This window comes from Acanthochromis polyacanthus, chromosome 3 (assembly GCF_021347895.1).
Source record: "Acanthochromis polyacanthus isolate Apoly-LR-REF ecotype Palm Island chromosome 3, KAUST_Apoly_ChrSc, whole genome shotgun sequence".
NCBI classification, from domain to species: domain Eukaryota; kingdom Metazoa; phylum Chordata; class Actinopteri; family Pomacentridae; genus Acanthochromis; species Acanthochromis polyacanthus.
The window spans coordinates 8,791,265-8,811,168 of record NC_067115.1 but is presented as its reverse complement, the minus strand read 5'-3'; the positions used below and the strand labels follow the sequence as shown (position 1 = coordinate 8,811,168).

The following is a 19,904-nucleotide window of genomic DNA, read 5'->3' as shown; positions in this document are numbered from 1 at the left end:
GCCATAATCTAAATACTAAACGGTAGATATGTATGATTATGTTTGAGTGTAAACGATTAATTGAATTTATGGAAATGAACATCTGATGTTCAGCAGCTCAGTGCGTGTTAAACTGGTAAATGCTTAACTGATCGCCATATACTGATGTCAGTGTGATGGTTTATGAATATGTAGCTACTGTGACCAGTGACCAGTGATCAGAGCACATTTTCTTTTTTCTTCTTTATAATATAATGACAACACAGAGGCGCCTCGCTTATATATGAAAATATTTATGGGAATGTCTTCAAATTCAAAAGTTCCCTTCATTACATTCATGTCAATCAAAATCGATTTTTGTCACCTGTAGTACAAGTAATTCACCAAACCCTCTTTTACTTTGTAAACAGCTCTGTTTTAAATGATTGTTAGCAATAAAAGCATATTTTTTCTCTTTGTATGTTCATTCCTGCTCTACATAAGGTTTCTCAATAGGATCGCATGGTCATCATAATGAAACAGATTATTTATGTTTTCTGCGGATTCTTATTGGCTTTCGGCTTTTTGTTATTCTTACACATACTCAGCAGCAAAGAAATAAGCATATTCAAATGCACATTAATCAATAATGAAAGCATTTTGGTACATTTAACATGATAAATTGTGAGAATTAACTGCTAATAATAATTTAATGTTAGCTATAGATAGCTACACAGTATGACACAGTTTCACTCAGTTTGGCTGTTTGAATATAAACACTAATGCTAAGTATGCTAAGTTCTCACAAATCATAAACTGTCAGCTATAAATTGAGAGCATTAAACAAAACCAACGTCAAAACCATCCCTCGACCCTTCACAATAAAACAAGCATCACAGTGAGGTGGTTGTTATCTAAGATGGTTTAAAACTGGAGAAAGCACCGTAGTGTTTAATTCTCACCACTAGTGGAACAAAGAAAACACCATTTTGTTACGTAAATAAATTTACATCCCACATATGGGGCTTATTATTTCCTTATAAAGTTGGTGTTGTGAATACTTTGACTAAAAACGTCCATATGTGTCCACATAACCAGCGGCATGGTTATGTCTGTGCTTCTTAAGGGTGTGTTTTTCCTGGATCAGCATGAATCTTTTAGGGGGTGCCAAGCTAATATTTAGCATGTTAGCATGCTAGCTAGCATTAGTTTCGACTGCAACTGCAGCTGAGACAAATTGGGGCAGAAGTTTTGCAGTGTCACCTTTTAAATTTAGAGATTCCCTCCAATCAAAATGCATTTTTTTTAGCTTGTTAGCATGTCAAAATGGTGTTTTTTATTCGCTACAACACATATCATGAGCATATAAGCAGTCAACACCATGGCTGAGCATTTCCACCTTTAAATTTACAGTCCCAATAACAGATTCAGATTTTCATAGTTTTATACGTAGCAAACTTAAAAGAATAAATCCTGCCAGCTGGCAAAATTTGACTTTCTGCATCATTATTCTTCCTCAGTGTTGGTTCACCAAAAACTTACAAACAAAAGAGTGTGAATTGGGCATTTTTCCATAAACTGCTTTGGAGTGAATAAACTAAGTTGTGTATAGTTGGCGGTATTAACGATGTTTTGTATAGCTGTACTACACAGACAAGAAGAGGGCAGAAATTAGAACACTTGTTTCCCAAAAGACCTCGAAGAAGAACCAACAAACATGACAGTCCATCTATGAGACAAAATTGCAGAGAAGTCTTCAGGTATTGTTTTCATTCATGCAAATTGTAAATATTCTTTTATGTCAGCTGGTACTGGTCATGATGTTTCATGCTGCTCTAGATGAAGAAACAACGGAAACAGATAATCAGGCATGTGAATTAAGGGTTCACATCTTAAGAACTTCATCAGAAAAGGTGCTTCCATCTCACATGAAGTGGACTGGCGCTTTATCAACAAAGTCAAAAACCAACTGATGCAAGTGTTGAAACTTTTTTACAAAATTTTGGATGCTTTTCCAAATTCTGCAGTTTCCATTCCATCATGCTTCAAAATGTGATTAAAAATGTCACATCTAGGCCAGTTTAAGGCAGGGAGGGGTCATTTTTGAGGGAAAAAAATTCTAAATGTGTAACTTTGATACATGGAGTTGAATTTTTTGGGGGGGGATTTAACCAATGACCGAAGACGGACTTTAAGTTTGACGGTTGCAAAGAAAACAAGATTCAATCTATAGAGACAGTTCTGGTATTTGACGTGAACTAAAACCATACTGCTAGTGTGGCTAAAAGGAGAGCCCCATCGATGTATCAGCTGGCTGAAAACAGCCTGTCACAGATATATAGGTATTGGTGTATGTGTTGTTCAATATGAAAACTTTCTTTTAGAGAACATAATACAGAAAAAGCTCCTGAGAGTGGTTCACACTCCACTGATTACAGCACTGTCCGCAGCACAAGTAGTAAAGTATGTTTTAAAGCTGAGCAGATAGTGGTGCAAATTAACCTTGACAAGGCACACCTGTGAAGTGAACATCATTTCAGGTGACTACCACATGAAACTATCCAGAGAATGCCAAGAATGTTCAAAGCAGTAATCAAAGCAAAGGGTGGCTATTTTGAAGAATCTAAAATATAATACATGCTTTAGGGTTTATTTCACATTTTTTTGTTTCCTACATATTACCGTATGTTTTCATTCAGACTTTTGATACTTTCAGTTGAAAATCTGCAATGTAAAGTCATGAAAAACAATTAAATGAGAAGGTATGTCCAGACGTCTGACTTGTAGTGTAGTGTATGTCTTCATAGTAAGTTGCTAACTATTTTGTCAAATACATTACTGGAAAGTTAATAAACAATGACTCCATCATTTTCCCTTTTAAATATAACTGGAACAATATAACTAGAACCTAAACAATACTGGATTTTTGGGTCCAATATCAAATTCCAATCATGATATACTGCAGATATTGTTTATATTTATGTTAGATATATACTGAAAAGGAAAAATAATGAGGTCATTGTTTAATACATTTCCAGTGATGTATTTCACAAAGCAATCAGCAACTTGCCATGAAGACATCTCTTGACTCGGCACCATCATCTACTCAGCCGTAATATGTGCTCTGCTGCATGTGCTGCACACAGTGCTGAGGAGAGTATTGCAAACAATGGAGTCAGGCTGTATTATGTCTTGCAAAAGAAGGCATTTCTCGACAACAGTGATATCAATATGTCTGTGACAGGCCAATGTAAATCAATAATGTCAGCCAAGCTCTAAATATAATACATATTACCAATATCAGTATTTGAAAATCCAATATCGGCTAAGCTCTACTTATATTTAAACAAATTCAGTGCAACACAGCACACAAACAACTCTGGTAAACATGGACAGTCGGGTAAATGATCCAACAGGTGTCCTTGAGCAACAAGACATTCACCAAACAAAAAGAGGGTGGTGAAACCACAAGGTTTGGTTACCTGCCAAGGAGGTGCATATTTCAAAAGCGTAGGCATCATGCGGCTAAAAACTGATTCCTGTTCAGCCTTATGAGCTGCAAATCAGCTCCAAAGCACAAACTAACATTCTAAAGACTTTTAGGGTATGGCTCTGAGCAACAAACAGACATTCTGCAACACACAGGACCACCTCCAAACAGCAAAATCTTTTTTTTTTTTTCTGGCTATCTGACACACAGAAACACAAAAGTCCTCTTGCAGACATTATGCAGCAAAGAGGCAGTCAGTGAAACTCCACAGGTAGACCAAAGCCTCCTGAACACTACACAGACATGCAAGTGATGTATAATTACAGAAATATAGAGGTTTGAGACCAACTCTACTTTTCCTGTCTACAAAAATACTGTTTTTACTTCTCCACCTTGTGGTGACTTCTGGGTAAAACACAAACAATGAGGCAAGAGGACTGCTCGAATAACGTGAAATAACAACATGGGACAGCATAATCTCATCAGCAGTTCTAACTATGGGCAGTAACATTAAAAATCAACAATACAGTTCCATGTACACTTGTAAACAAAAGTTTCCATACATTTGCAAAGATCATATAGATGTGTTTCACTGATTGCATTATAGAAAATTCAGTTTTAGGAGTCAGTGGAAACTCAAGACTGCCTTGATACACATGCTCTTTACAAGTGTGTGTAAACCTTTGCTTATGTCTGTATGTAAGCTATGGCCTAGGCAGTGTAAGGTTTTCATCAGTGTAAGTGCCAAAACAGTGCAACACAAAATATGTAAACGGGAGGAACTGTGTAAAGACGAGGAAAACAAAAGGCTTTTCATGTTAGCAAAATGAATCCTCTGAACGACAGCTATTTGGCAGCACTTTCCTAACAAATCAGCCTGTTTCCTGCAGGAGCATCACATACAGTTTTAAGAGTGTGGTCAAGCTACTTGAGACTCATGAAGTAAACTAATCGATGTCCAGTGATTGACGACACATATCAGACCTCAGCCTACACACACATAACTAAGTTTAGCCACAAAAGCAGGAGAATAAAAACTATCAACGATGTGATGAGGAGCCGGAAAGAGGACTCTTTTTATCATCTTATCTCTTCTCAGAAAACGTGTCTCTGATTGTTTGTGCTTTGTGTGGATCAATTTTGAAGAAATAAATCATTCATCAGAGCTCCACAACCACCATGTGACAGTACATTTCTGTCTTTCAACTTCTTCAACCTGCTGCTGATTTTAAACATGGCTTTAATAGATCAATTGAACCTGGGCAACCTGTTAAAATGGCTCACTGATACCTGCAGGGCTGCACTGAGCGTTCAGTTGTAAATACAGTAGAGTAAATACACTATAGACTATCTATGGCACATGACTTCAGTGCAAATAAACAGCAATCATTCACCATAACATTCACCTCCTGACTGCCCCGCCCACGGAGGGGAAACTGCCTGAGCTCTGGTTACAAGATAAAAGATCAAAAACAACACACACCAGCTCAGTTCCAAACTAATCTTTCTAACTCATCTGTGCACATCAGCATGACTGGATGAGGACAACTAATGCACACAAGGGATTAAGGAGAACTGGGCTGAAAAAAGCAAAAGGATAAGAAAGGCTTCAGATCACATGATGTTCGGGGTGGGTCATGCGCGAGCCGAGGCCGGCCCCGGGGGTCTGGGTGAGTCATGAGGGGTCGGGCTCTCTGTCTCAGAGGCGCTGGATTCATCATCATCGTCATCCGTCTGCTCGGCGCTGTGGTACAGCATGAGGGCTTGGGTCTTGTGGGTGATGGTGATGGTGCAGGGACCCTGGGCCCATGGCTCCCCGTCCACCTGCATGGGCATCTTGGAACTCTTCAGAACCAGCTGGAGAGAAAAAAGGTTACTGTCAAGTCAACATTATTTATACAGCACATTCAAAACAACAACAGTTGAGGCAACATGTTTTACATAAGACAGGTAAGATTAATGCTGCACATTTACCCAACCAGTTAAGATTAGGGATGTTCCCAGGCAATGTTGCAGATCAGGATCAGGGTCGATCACTGCATTTTTTGAAGAAACCGATATCAACACAAATCTAAACTAGGGATCAAACAATATGGGTATTGTTTACGGGTCGATAGAGATTCTGGCTGTCTGTAATAAAAAAAATGCCAATAACTAATATCTGAAGACGATATAATTAGATGTTTGTTTTTTTTAAACAGGGAATCTGTCATTTATAAGTATGATTCCTAATCACAAGGGATTACTATAGCTAAATATGTGCGCTTTCAATAGAAATCATGATGTTGGAGCATCACAGGATGTTAGGATGTTCTTCTCTGTTCTCTGTTTATTGATTGATTGATTGATTGATTGATTGATTGAGATTTAACAGTTTGGCTCCTGCAGCTACATCTGCTGTTCTTCTCTGATTTGTGAATCTTTCATTGTTCTATCACTTTTATTACATACTAAGGTCTAAATCTTCAAGTATTATAACGTATTGTTTTCCAGACTCTGTTTCAGGGTAAACTGTGGCCGTCTCCTACCTTAGCTGCTAGCTGTTAGTGTAGCCTTAGCCACTGCAAGGGTAGCTAATTTCCTGGTTTGTGGTGACAGTTTGTGCTTCTTATTCAGTTTTTTCAGTGTCTGCTAGAGAGACATTGTAGAGGCAACAGAGTGACTACAGAGGGAGACAGCAGGCCCAAAGCAGTGCATTTAAAGGCTAATAATCGGTGTAACCCTAATCTAAACCCTCTCATTTGTTGGCATCTACTGCCACACAGGTACAGAAAGAGAGAAGGATGCTTTGTATTTAAAATATCAGCTTTGCCTGAGCCTCATTAGATGCCACATGAGTCTTTGTCATGGTGCCTCTTGCTAGCTAAACCCCAACAATGCTCTGTGCTTGCCAACATCAACTGTCTTTTGTGGAATGACAGCATTCTCAGGTCACTACAGTATTAAACAACAATAAACTGTTCCACCTGGTGGTGCAATCAGGTACTACAGCTACCTTACAATTCACGCTGAGATAATACAGGTTTTCTCAGTCTTTTGGAGCTTTTTGGGGGGGCATCCTACCCTCTATCATGAATTTCATGACAGTGTCCTACCAGAGCTTTACAACAAGGTACCTGACCACCTACAGAACATTAAGGAACTGCTCAGATGCAGGGATGCATTTTTTAAATTAATTCATTTCAGAGCTATTCAATTGTCAAACATGTACACTACCAGTCAAACGTTTGGTCACACCATCTCATTCATTCAAATGAACATGAACGTACTTGAAATGGGTATTACTTAGAAAAATACGGCCCTACATAATAGGAAACAAATTTAAGATCTTACAGTGCTGTTTATGAAGTCATTTTACCTGACTGTATTAAATTGCATAGTAAAAATCCTTCAAATGATCTAAAACTCAACTTTACTTGACAAAAATGAACTTGAAAGGTCCTCAGAGCATAATCAGTTATGGAGATTTGCCCGTTTAATTTAAGAATTAGACCATGTAAAACGACACACGCAAATCCAAAGATTCTCAAGAGCAGCGTATTTGTGACAGTGGAGAGGAAGAGCTCCCTTTCAAAACAAGAAACCTCCAGCAGAACCAGGCACAGGTAGGGCAACACCCAACATCTGAGTATTATCTACTGTACCACAGAGTATCTTTCCAGTGATTGCAATTGACAAATTTACTTTTCCTTGGAACAACTGCTTGGTTGAAGAACAGATAAAATTTCAGTCCAACATTATTTCCTTTGGCAACATCTCTTGCAGTTAACACTGCATGCTCCTCTCAGTGATACTTGTGCTCTGTGTTTTGACTCAGAAAAGTCAGGCTGCCTCTGTTGCCATGGCTGCAACATCATTTACCATCAACGAAAGGCTGCTATCCGCCTTTCATCATGTAACCTTTTAAATTGCAGCTCAAAACAAGCAAGGGTGTAATTTCACAGGCACATACAGACTCCTGACTTCTATGCAGAACCTACCCTCAGTTTCAAGGAAAACCTCTTTTTCTTATCCTGGTATTTTTATGTGACACACATTCTAAAGACTCCTAGAGCTGAACATAAATCAAAGCCAAGGCAGTGCAGAGTAACTTCTGCTAACTATGAGCATAACTACTGCATGAAAGGTATTCAAATATCAAGAAAATCAGTTTGCTGTTGTGGATGCAATCAAATATTCATGCAGGTGCACAGCATCGGCAGCCGTCCTCTCACTCCTTTCTTTCGTGCATCATAAGTGAGTACCTTCAGTGCTCTAATTGGCGGTTTAGCAAAAGATTTGTACTGAGGGGTTTAGGATTGCCACATAAAAGAGCAAAGTGACGTCGGTGAAATGAGCAGCAGCCGAGCAGCATATGCTTAATCAGATTAGCTAAAATTAGATTCTCAAGCACTGCATTGAGGAAAATGGCAGTGAAAAGTAATTTGACTCCCTTATTGTGCCACTGAACGAGGTAAACAGGAAGCGCTGTGTGCTGCTGTAGCCTCACCCTGACAGTGTGGGCCTGACCGAGCCGGACCGGGTTGGCCAGCTTCACCTGGATCTGAGCACAGTGGAAGGAACCAAACACTCCCACCACCTCCAGCAGCCCATCATCCAGCCTACAGGCAGCAGAATAAAAAACAGTTTCAGCTGCCAAAGTCACCTGAAGCAACATGTAAAAACACTCCAGTATGAGAAACAAACACAAGTGAATCCTACTTGTATCTGGTAATAGCCTCTCACAGTGGTAATTATATGTTGGCCCATGTCTTACCGTGTCGGGGGACACGGTTCGTCTCCCATCCCCTCCCAGAGTCTGCAACCTCCCCCCCAGTATCCAATGTTGCAGACGATGATGCCCTCCAGACTGGGCAGCACCACCCTCTCTCCATCCAGCTCCAGCTACAACCACAAACACACATTTATGTTGTTAACTACACATTAAATAACAGTATTTGAGTTATAACACTGTAGTAACAACATAATACTAACATATAAACTGTATAATTTCTCCTTTTTCTGCAGAAATGACAACGGACACCTAAATCTAAAAATCCAATTGGATATCAATATTATTTGTGATATTGTTTTTCTCTGTAGTTTGTGTGATATCAGATTCAAATTTATGTGTAACATTTCAATTTAATGTGCAATATTTCATTATACTTTACTACCTCAGGATCATTGCCACTATTATTTTTTACGTTTTCTATTCTAGTCTTATTTTAGCTCATTTATTTTTATTTTATATCTATTGCTTTTCTACTAGGCATTACATTTATTCTCATTTTTTCTAATGTTTTCTGAGCTATTTTTTGCAAGAGATTTCCTTTGGGATTAATAAAGTTTTATCTCATCTTCATACAAACATTTCTGATAAAGATTTTCCTAAATTTGGTGACTGAAGTGCTGTGCCTAAGACAGACAAAAATTTTACAGGCCATTCCATCTAAAATTGGCACATTTTTACAATAATGATTTACCTGAAATTTTATCACATAAAATATGGATGTTTATGAAGATATTTGTAAAATTTTAGCTTGATATATCAAATACGAGATACAAATTTAACATCTTTTGCTTTGTATTATTTTTGAAATACAGATACATTTGGTTCAAATATCACTAGTTCACTTCCACATAATCATTTTTTTTGTTAATGTAAAGTCAATCATGAGATTTTCTTTTTAAATTTCAGATTCTGAATCGATGACGTGGTGAGGAATAACTGGAGGATTTTATCTTTAATAGCTTCTAAGACATTGTTGTCCAAAATAGTTTCAAATTTCACTGCAAAAAAAAAAAAAGTTGAAAACAGAAGTGGCGTGATCTTTTCATGCACGAGTCCAATGTACCTCGATCCTCTTATCCAGATCTTTACATTCCTGCACTAAACAATCTTTGGTGCCATACAGGAAATAAACTGCCTGTGGAGAGAGAAAAACAGTAATAATTTAAAACACTGCTGATGTCTCTTTTGTATGCATTTTAAAATTAAAAAGCATTTGCATATGACTCGTGTACAGCATTCAGACCTTGTTGATGATGCGGCTGGAGAAGAAGGAGGGCGTTTTCTCGCGGTGAGTGTGGAAGTTAAGCGCCATCAGAGCGTCGGGACCCACAGAGAAATAGTTGTTCATGGACAGAACCTGAGCAGGAGGTTATAGTTTATGCTTTAAATTAATGCAAAACACTTTGGTTGGTCAAGTGTCAGCAATCATTTTTAAAAAAAACAACAACACAGAGATCAAACTCGCCTTTGGTTTACGGAAGTAGAGGCCTTTTGAAGCTACCTGCACTTTCCACCTGAAATTAATGTGGAGACGATTAGCAGAATCAAGACAAACACAAGCAGGGAATAACCATGATTTCAGAAAAACACATGACAGAGACACCCTTCCACTCAGAGGAAACAACACACAAAAAGTTCATACAATGTTTAATCATGTTTGATACTGATCTACAGTGTTCGTAACATTCACATAAAAATAATTCTGGTCATGAAATACTGCAATTTATTATTGGCCCAAAAGCAGTTAAATTTACCCAATAATACCACAATCAGCCTCTAAAGGATACCATTTAACCTTCTGAACTCCAACAAGCAGTTTATTTTATTGGCTTCTTTTTTCTTTTTTACTTCTGTCATCTTTTTCCTCACTGTGGACTCAGTTTTCACTGCAGTATAAAGTCCCTCTATGGAAACAACACAACCATGAGTCACTCAGAGCCTTTCAGTTGCCCCAAAGAAGGTGTAATTTTTTGTTTTTTAAAGAATGTGTTAGGGCAAAAGGTGTATTTGTGGTGAATGTTTAAATGATACATAGAATGAGGGGATTTCACAAAATATTAGGATTTTAATCTTAAATTTAATTAAATTTCTCAAGAAAACACAAAGTGCTTCATAAGTTCCAGCATCAGTGGAAGGCTGAAAATTTGATGATTCTTTTGTTTTTTACAGTTTATGGCTCTGATAAAATGGTGTCCTTTGGGGGAAGCTAGTATCGTTACATATCTCATGTCTGAAAAGAGCTACAACAACTACAATAATGTGGAAAATGACAGACTGAGATAAAGCAGAATTCTCAGCACTTAGTAGACATTCACACTCTTCCCACTTAACATATCAGGAGATCCAGAAAAACACATCTAACAGCCTAGTTAGCACAATCATAGAGGAATAATTGGCAGTAAAACAAAAAAAACAAAAGCAGCATCAACTCCTCACCTGTCCATTTTAACCACTTCAGCATCGAGGACGTTCCGGAGAACCTGCTCCACGGGGATCTCACCAGCATACCCAGCTCCCCAACCTAAAGTATTAGAGAGGTCATTTCCTGTCCCCAGAGGCAGGATGGTCACCCTCGGGATGAACTGATCTTGGCCCTGACACAGGAAACAACAAGAGAGGCAGGTTTCTTAAAATCAACATGGTGGAGATGATAAAGAAACATACATGAGGATGACAACTAAAGCGTCCTACCTTTAGCTTCATAGTGTCGATGGCATCCAGCACCCAGCCCACCGTGCCGTCTCCTCCACACACCAGCACCCGAACACTGCCAGGGGGCAGCAAGGTGCACAGCTGGAGGGCTTTGGAGGGAGTCAGCTCAGATAGGTCAAACACCTGGAGGTGAGAGGGGGAGGAACACAGGTGCACCAGACTGAATAACCCCACTGTTACAGCTACACCGTTATTCTGTCTACCTATAACCATTGGTTATAGTCTGTCCTGGGCCAAAATGCACCCTTAGATATAAATGAAAAATCATAAAGAAATCTGCATTTCATTGTCCAGACTTTCTTTGCAAATTTAAGTTTAAAAAAATAACATGCTACTGCAACATATACAGCAGTATAGTTTTTGCAGTGGATATATTTTGGTCTGTTATAAGTGGTTCCAACAGGTTTTGGTGCAGAAAATAAACTAGATTAGGCTTTGAAAAAAAAAAACTACTACGACTCCCAAAGTCTGAAATGAGACAAAGAAGCTGCACACTGACCTGCACAGGGTTGAGGAGGGTACGAAATTCCCCCAGCAGAGCCTCCCCCATGTTGTTACCACTACGCGTGTTAGCCAAGACCAGTACTGGAGTCCATCCACTGCCGCAGGAAGACCCCAGCTGCAGAAACCCAACCACAAAACAGTTGTAAAGCAGCTCAGAAAGCATCACATGATACCTGCAATGGGTTCAAAGGCTTCAATAACCCAGCTGGAGCTTCCGTACCTTGCTGTATTCGTCGGGGTGACGCCGGCGGAGCTTGTTGACCCGGTAGAGGTAATGCGGAGGGATGATGAGGCTGTGAAACTCACCAAGGTCACAAACGTCTGCATCGGCCAGGCTGTCCATGCAGTCGTCATGCACTGTGGTCTGACACCACACACATCTGGAGGGGGACCAAAAGGACATGGGAAAGTTAGATGAGCTAAAAAAGCAAGACCCTGAACACTTTACTACCTGCAGACATGCTGGTTTATCTCGAACGCTAGGATTAAACTGTCATTAGAAGTAGGAATGAGGTCTCCAGAAATTTCTGGCATGAGCATGTCTCCAGGTGGCAAAACCCATAACTGATGTTGTTGTTTAGAGGTTAGCTGAAATGATGTCAATATGAGATTTAAGGAATTGCATACGTGTAATTATTTGATGTGTACAGACTCATATAGTTGGCCTTTTGGTTATTACACTGACCAATGTTCAAACTCTGGTTCATGAGAAGAGATGCTGTGATATTTGAAGAGTAAAGTTCACCCAACAGTGAAAATTCTGTCCACGTGTGATGTTTTATTATCAAGCTGCAGCAACTTCCTGTTAAACAAACTGTGTTTTTATTGTTACTCGATTACCTGTTGGCATAATTTTAATATTTAAAGCAGAAAGAAATTATGTTCTATAATACATTGACATGTACAATAATGTCACTGCTGCTGTGAAACTGGAAAAATCTGTCAGTCAAATTTGATATGACAGAAACATATTTGTCTCTATTTTACAATAAAATAATAACTAGCTGTGATGGAATTTAGGTTTCAATTAACAATTTAACTGTAGCTGATAAAGTGTGTGACAAGGGAAGAACATAGTGTCATTAGATCCTGATCCTAAAATTAATACCTTCAGGAAATTAATCAAGGTCTTGTTTTAGGGATGTGCATATGGATCTTGCTGCTGTCTGACGCTGCAGGAATTTAATAAACTCAGAGGAAAGACTCCTGCAAACAGCTGGAAACAACAAACTAAACTCCAATACGGGATCAAAACAGTTTATCTTTGCTTAAACTTCAGCTTCAGTTTGAGGTCTGAGCGTGAATCCAACACAAAAGGCAAACTATGCTGTCTAGCTCCTGCTACACTTGAGGCCAATTCATGCTTTCTGGGCACTAGTAACGTAAAACTAGTTAACCGCAATGGTCTTTATGAACCATGCAGACTGTCAGCACTGCAAGCACCAAGGAAACAAGGGCTGCTCAAAGCAAAGCCTGGAATGAGTAGAGACTTTACAGGGTGCTTCCCATCAACTGAGCCCAAGAACAGTCAGAAGTCCTGATTTCTCCAGATATCCCGTGCTACGTCCTTCCACTGTGTTTAAAATGATCACATTATAGCACGGTACTACACTGCAATCTGTAACCAACTGCTGTGTATCCTGTTTGTTTCCCCTGTGTTTGATATGAGAGAAAACGGAACCTTATACAGACAATGCATACCTACTGTAGTGTGGAAAAATACAACTGCTTTAGTCTCCATACGGACATAGAAAGCATGAATTTGCCCTTAGCTGCATGGTCACCTAATGCTGCTTTCACTAGAAACTTGGAAACTTGGACATCATTGGTTCAGTGCATGAACTTGACCTATCAGATCTGAGGTTAAGACAGCAGTGACCACTCAGATTTCAGAGTTAGTTGTGGTCACTGGTGGCTCCTCTGAGGATGAGGGTGAGAAGTGTTTTATTTATCTGACAGTATGAGATTATACAGCGTTTGCGTGCAGCAGCAGCCCATCAGACCACATTAAAGACAGATTAAAATGAAAGGTCCATTATGTAATGAAAACCACACAAGGTTTAGAGTGTGCAGCAGCAGGCTTTCATACGAGGAAACCGGATTTTTTTTTTCTGCATTATTTCACAGCTATCCATCTGTTTACCAGACTGCTCCTTCAACCCTGAGGCGACAGAACAAGCCTAGACCTTTCCCTTTTGCAGATGTGCTGTTACGCACACCTGAGTGTTTCACCCACACACGCATTTGACTGCAAGAACTACCTGAAGTCGCAGAGCTTCGGCTGAGTCCCACACTGCTGCTTACACACGGCACAGTAACTGGCCAGAGGCACATTTCCGCGGACCCAGCGGTGCTCCATGGCCCCATCACGGCCGGATGGAGCCACGATCTCCTTGCAGGACAGGCTCCGGTCGGCCCGGCGCAGGCACAGCTCGTCGGCGCACACACCGCAGCAGTCGCAGAAAGCGCCTTGCAGGATGTGCTGGGAACAGACGCAGCAGTAGGTGGGTTTGTTGAACAGGTCAGTGTAGTGCCAGCCATGCTTGCTCTTACGAAAGAAGTCCTTCATGTGCGTTTTCCGCTTGGAGCGCTGCGCGCTGCACCACAGCGTGATGATAACCGGGACGATGACGGCCAGAGAGGTCCAGAACAGCAGCGTCCACTCCTCCCGGGAGCCGCAGTCGTCCTGCGCCTCGTCGCCCTCTCTGCACATCCTGCTGGACGGTGGCTACAAGTGATGCTAACGTGCGGAAATCAGCGAAGAGGAGCGCTGCGTAAAGAACAGCGGCTGGAAACAGGACGTACGACTCGGTGCCGTGACGCGTTCATGGTCACATACATCCACAGGAGCGCAGCGCTGGTTTCACCTCAGATCTCTGCGTGTAATTAGCTGTAAACAGGAGAACAACGTCGTGATGTTGAACCCATGAGCTACCGCGTTCACAGCTCCACCAGAGATTGTTTACACAGCGAGATAATTCACCCTCAGCCACAATACGCCTGCGCCCAACAACCAGGAAGCGTTTCAGTTCCTCAAAGAATTATACAGATTTAATAAAATGTCACCAGACATATTTATCAGTTTGCAAACGGTCTCCAATCACGTTGATTACGACAAGTTGGTTGAATTAAAGATTTCATGTAAATCAGCCTCAGACCAGTTTATACTTACTTCAGCGGAGCACATCTGTCCTTCAAAAACGACGTAAATAAAGTAAAAACATTGATAAACAGGCAAATTCAGGCAAAAATAAAATGCAAGACACCATTTTCAGTATGAATTCTTCATGGCTGAAACATCTGTACAGATGTTTTATCAAGATTTCTTGAATCTCAGGAGCATAGACTGTATATATGCTCAGGAGCTTTTTTTGTTGTTACTATACATAAAGAATTAGCCAAATCACCCCAGTGTTAATAAATAGACTAGAAGTACCCTGCATTTTATGATATGTAATCTGAATGTTTTCAGCCTTTGATTGATAAATTCTTACTAAATCTATGCAGTAACCTCTTTTTTGCTGACTTTGAGAAATGTAGATTTTGTCAGTTTGTTTTTTTATGTTGTATTTTATTCATTTTTCATTTTCTCTCTCATGCAGTTTGTATGTTGTCCACTTGGCAGACATTGCACTGAACTGAACTGTATTAAATTTAAGTGAAAAAAACAATGCCTCTTTTGTTTTTGAGGTAAAAGTGGGGGACTCATGGGAGCAACTGTGAGGATGGCCGTAACCTTAAAAGAGTTGAGATAACTCAAATGCACTTCAGAGCCAAATCATTAAGGCTTAAAAAAACAATAAAATTAAAATTTAACTATACACTTACCTGGTAATCAGTAATAATGAGCCATAATTTGGGTGAAAAGTTGTCTTTTCCTGTACCAGTTTAAAGCTTGGCAGTTGCATTTGTACTCACTGTAGTGAGTTAGTTTAAATACAGCTAAAAACTCAAATTTCTCTGAGAATACACATTTAGAAATGACTGGAAATTTAGGTTTAGAACATGTCTTCATTTACTTACTATAAACATGCTTAACAACTATGATTTTAGAAAGATGTGATTCTACAGATGGTTGCGATGGTGGCGATAGCGCTTCAAAATGGCGACATTAACCAGACAGGAAGAAGAAGAAGAAAAAAGGCGGAAGAAGGACGAGGCGGAGCTTCGGGCGTTCGTCACTTCCGCTGATTTCAACACCGCGCCACCGGTCATCTCGATAAATAAGTGCTGTTGGTACTTCTTTGTTTGTCTTCATCTCCGGCTTTATACCTCAACGACACGATGTCCGACAAGATGAACATGTCCCTGGATGACATTATCAAGATGAACAAGAAGGGAGGCCGCGGAGGAGGGCCGTCCGGGCGGGCTGGAAGTTCAGGTCGAGCTGGTGGATCGTCGAGGCCGGTGCGGAGCCGACAGAGTAACTTCAACCGGGACAGAAACAACAGATCCGCGCCGTATACCAGGGTAAGAAAGAGAAGCAGTCAAAATGTCGAATGTGGAAATGAACGTAGCGTGGCAAGGTGTTTCAAAATGAGATTACATGATTAACTAGTGAGGTTCAGTCGAGGCCGGCGACCCCGAGTTACCTGGAAGAAACATGTCCTCCCTCCAAATCCTGGTTACTACTCAAGTCTGCACTGAGTTTTCTGCATCGTTGGGATGTTTTTTATCACCACGTTTCATCATCAAAAAAGTTTAAAAAGGACAGTAAGTAATTATATAGAAATTTTAGATATGTTGTTCGTGGACGGCTGTGGAGGAAGCCACTGAACCATTTTCATATTCAACTAGAAATGAGGAACTCCTCACTAAGACTAGCTCTAACACATTTTTCTACCTTTGCTTCTGAGTATAAACCGACAAATCCTTTACTTTAGTGCACATTTTAATCACCCACTTTCACTCATTTCACCATTACAACTAGTGCTGTAGAGCTGCATGCTTGTGCTAAATTTTAACAGCTTGTAGTAGCATGAGTTAATGTTTTTAGTGTGAAAACTATACAGAGATGCTTTCCAGATTGGTAAGTGAGCTGAAAAAGATATGGATAAATTAAAAGGTTATCCTTGCTCTCACTTAAGTACCTCGTTCATGTCCAATAGTGAAAAATACTTGCGTATTCGTAAATCACACACTTGATCATCTGTTGCTCTTTTTATTTTTATGAGTCAGCAAAAGGCTCCTCTAATTTCAGTGTACAGCTTTAAAACATGGTGGACTTTCTGGTATCGACTGGTTTTCCGTCATTTGCCAATGCATAAACTTTGGACAGTTTTCATTAGCACTTCAATTTGCAGTGATTGTTTTGGAGCTATGAAAACTACACTCAAATGCCTTGATTCACAGCCCATTAATCACCCCAGACTCACATTACTCAAGGTGTGAGTGGTTGTTTTTGTAAAAACTGGGAGGAGAAACTACAAGATTGCATTTTAAGTACCTGATAAGTGGCATCATACACCCCCCCCCCTCCCTCTGTTTAGAGATGGCTGTCTCCCTCTTACTAATTGCTGTCTTAACAGAAGCACACTTTATCCTTTAGTCTTCTTGAGGAATGTCTGGATGATGCCCCAGCCTGATTTCTATGTAATTTAGAGAGAGTAATTGTCATAAATACATTTTTTTTTACTCCTAAAGGAAATTCTTACCACTTGTACATTAATTAATCCCTAGATCATCTTAATTGGGCCTTTTTATAGTCTTCAGTTATGTCCTTTCCATTGCGGTAACAAGCTTGTAGCAGTGAGAAGGGCGACCATTTTCCTGTGAATGTTTGGCAGCATACAAGAAATAATGGTATATGTTATTTCTCTCCACAGCCCAGAGAGCTGCCAGACAAATGGCAGCATGACATGTTCGAAGACTACGCTGGTGGACACAGAGGACAGACTGCAGCACCAGAAAGAAGTGTAGAAAGTAGTGGCAAACTGCTGGTTTCCAATTTGGATTTTGGCGTCTCTGATTCAGATATCAAGGTAATTCCCTAAACCCAATGAGCTCTCTGTGTGTTTTAGTTATTCTGAGCACATTTACTCACTATATGCTAATTTTTTTCTGCAATAAATAGTCCTACAACTCTGTAGAAACAGCATGGCCAGAAGTAGAGACGACTTCGAAATCTCTCCTGTGCAATTAAAATCCGTAATCTAATGTGATCCATAATATTTAAAAAGAAAACAAAGTTGGCATTTGTTTATTATTTTATTTACAAAAATTGAAAAACATACCTATGACACTTAAAGTCACACACTAAGTTTTGATCTAAATGTTGAAAATCCAGCAGTTCTTTCTGTTTGATGAGCAGCGTGGTTTTGGTTGTTTCATGACATGCCTTTTTAACCTGCCAGTGGGTTTGTGGGGTGAAGAGAATTAATCCTCTTACCAAATGCTTTACTGATGTTTATCTTTTGCTGTTCAGGAGCTGTTTGCAGAGTTCGGGGCATTAAAGAAAGCATCAGTCCACTATGATCGCTCTGGTCGCAGTAAAGGAACTGCGGACGTCCACTTTGAAACCAAAGCAGACGCACTGAAAGCCATGAAGCACTACAACGGCGTCCCACTAGATGGTGAGGATTTTTTGTCATAATGATGGTCGTAAATTGGGTGCTTCTATAGAGGAACATGAGGTGAGTGTGCTTATGTCTTAACTTAGATTGTTTTGTAACTTTTTAAGGTCGACCGATGAAAATACAGCAAGTGACTTCCGAGTTCAGCCCACCGAGTCGACAGAGGTAAGTGACTGAAGTTCCTCATAGCTTCATTCAGACATACACCCTGCTGCTGTGTAATGCTGCAGGTATTTAAGTCTTAACAGTTTCTGGGCATATTATTTGGCTCCTGTCACATTTTAACTCACTTTATTTTTTTACTGCAAAATAAAGTCTGGCACCTCTATGGAAACAGTACAACTATGAAGAACTCAGAAATGTCTTGCGTGTAGTATGGCAATTTGAAAATATTATGAATTATTTTAAAACAACATGGAATCACAGGTGTTCCCAGTACTGGAAAATCATGACTCTTAATGCTATAGACACTTTACTGCTTACATTTTAATTGGTTTTAATATTTGCTCCCTCTCTGCTCGGTGTATACACAGCCTGTAGTCCAGCTGAAAAGTCACAGAATTTTTTTCATGTTTGTTGCAGATGAGACACTTATGTCTTTTTGGTTGTTTTTCATATAGTCTGCTTAGTGCAATCATTTTCTTTTCAGCATTTTTTTTTTTAAATGAGTCTTGCAGAATGAAGTAGTTTTCAATATTGTGATTGGTGCTGTTCATTTTTGTAAAGGAAAAGCACAGGGGAATAGTTCAGGGACCACTGGAAAGTTGAAAATCTGATTGTTTTAAAAAATATTTTCACAGTTCAAACAGTGGCTTCGACCGGAGCAGGCTCGGTCAGCCCAAGTTTGAAAGGAGGCAGGGTGGCGGCGGCGGTGGAGGTGGTGGAGGCTTCAGAGGTCGTGGGAGGGGCGGTCGAAACGGACCCCAACTCTCTGCAGAGGAGCTGGATGCACAGTTGGATGCTTATAATGCCAAGGTATCTACCTGGATTACTTAAAATAATTTTTTTATTTGTTAATGTGGACATTTATTGATGGTTTAATAACCCCATTTCTCTTTCAGTTTCAGATGGACACCAGTTAAAAGGACTCAGAACAGATGCTGCTTCTTTCCCTTTGTTTTTTTCTTTATAATTCTCATTAAATGTGATGAATCTGACTTTATTATTACACTTGTGTTTTGAAGTCATTTTATTGTATGGACCATCGTTATTCTCATTGTAAATTTTGCTGTATTTTTCTAACCATGTTTTCTGAGGCAGAATTCTTTTTATTTATATAGACAATTGCCTTACAGCTGCAATGTGATTACCTGGTGATTGATTTAAAAAATGTAAACATGTTTCAATGACAGGCTGTCAAATGTGATGTTAAAATGATAAATGTTGACATACATTTTTTTTTTTCCCTGTCACTTTGTACCGTATGCTTGACATATGGACATGTTTAAAGGGTTTTGTACATAAATATATCAAATCATCTTTGGAAAATGCCTGTTTGTTTTTATTGATTATCTGATTCTTAAGAGTAGTATACAATTTTGTTTTTACTTCTAAAAGTTTTTCTCCTATTTCAACAGTTACCAAATAGTTTTTAAAACAGATTTATGACCACAATTTGATTTACTTAATAAGTGTGTAATAATTAGTCAAGACTTGTTTGAACAGGTGAAGCGAAATAAGGAATATTTATTGCTGAAGATTCTGTACTCATTGTATTCATTAGAAGTACTGTTTACTTGTAAAAATACTTAATCAACAATATTGCTTAAGTCATAGCATGTAGTGGCAAACTGATATATGTGCCATCATTATATTAATAGTGAAGCATGGAAATATGAAAGAACCTAAAAAATGTTTTTAAATGTAGCACTTTGAGATTTTGCCTAAATGAAAA

At 39.4% G+C, this 19,904-nt stretch overlaps 2 protein-coding genes across 2 annotated transcripts; one reads left to right on the top strand and one right to left on the bottom strand.

The window, feature by feature from the left end:
• Nucleotides 1-256: 256 nt before the first annotated feature.
• On the bottom strand, nt 257-14,430 carry dgke (diacylglycerol kinase, epsilon). Its single transcript, XM_022193062.2, has 11 exons — nt 13,700-14,430; nt 11,659-11,818; nt 11,434-11,553; nt 10,914-11,057; nt 10,659-10,816; nt 9,688-9,736; nt 9,466-9,579; nt 9,286-9,357; nt 8,205-8,332; nt 7,938-8,049; nt 257-5,305 (listed from the first exon to the last, which is right to left on the bottom strand). The coding sequence occupies exons 1-11, from the start codon at nt 14,149-14,151 to the stop codon at nt 5,084-5,086; spliced, it is 1,731 nt and encodes a 576-aa protein (XP_022048754.1). The 5' UTR covers nt 14,152-14,430; the 3' UTR covers nt 257-5,083.
• Nucleotides 14,431-15,605: 1,175 nt separating this feature from the next.
• Nucleotides 15,606-19,498, top strand: LOC110950479 (aly/REF export factor 2-like). The gene is made up of 6 exons (XM_022193063.2): nt 15,606-15,908; nt 17,264-17,419; nt 17,863-18,010; nt 18,118-18,175; nt 18,811-18,985; nt 19,072-19,498. Exons 1-6 carry the CDS (start codon nt 15,723-15,725, stop codon nt 19,090-19,092), a joined length of 744 nt encoding a protein of 247 aa, XP_022048755.1. The 5' UTR covers nt 15,606-15,722; the 3' UTR covers nt 19,093-19,498.
• The last annotated feature ends 406 nt before the right edge of the window (nt 19,499-19,904 follow it).

Bases quoted from the DNA above. Each gene is read 5' to 3' on its own strand.
- dgke (XM_022193062.2), bottom strand. From the start codon at position 14,151: ATGTGCAGAGAGGGCGACGAGGCGCAGGACGACTGCGGCTCCCGGGAG. The intron at 9,580-9,687 runs GCGAGTTTGATC...CCTCCTGCTCAG, and splicing joins TCTACTTCCGTAAACCAAAG to GTTCTGTCCATGAACAACTA. The intron at 5,306-7,937 runs GTGAGGCTACAG...TTTTCTCTCCAG, and splicing joins GTCAGGCCCACACTGTCAGG to CTGGTTCTGAAGAGTTCCAA.
- LOC110950479 (XM_022193063.2), top strand. From the start codon at position 15,723: ATGTCCGACAAGATGAACATGTCCCTGGATGACATTATCAAGATGAAC. The intron at 18,176-18,810 runs GTAAGTGACTGA...ATATTTTCACAG, and splicing joins AGCCCACCGAGTCGACAGAG to TTCAAACAGTGGCTTCGACC. The intron at 18,986-19,071 runs GTATCTACCTGG...TTTCTCTTTCAG, and splicing joins TGGATGCTTATAATGCCAAG to TTTCAGATGGACACCAGTTA.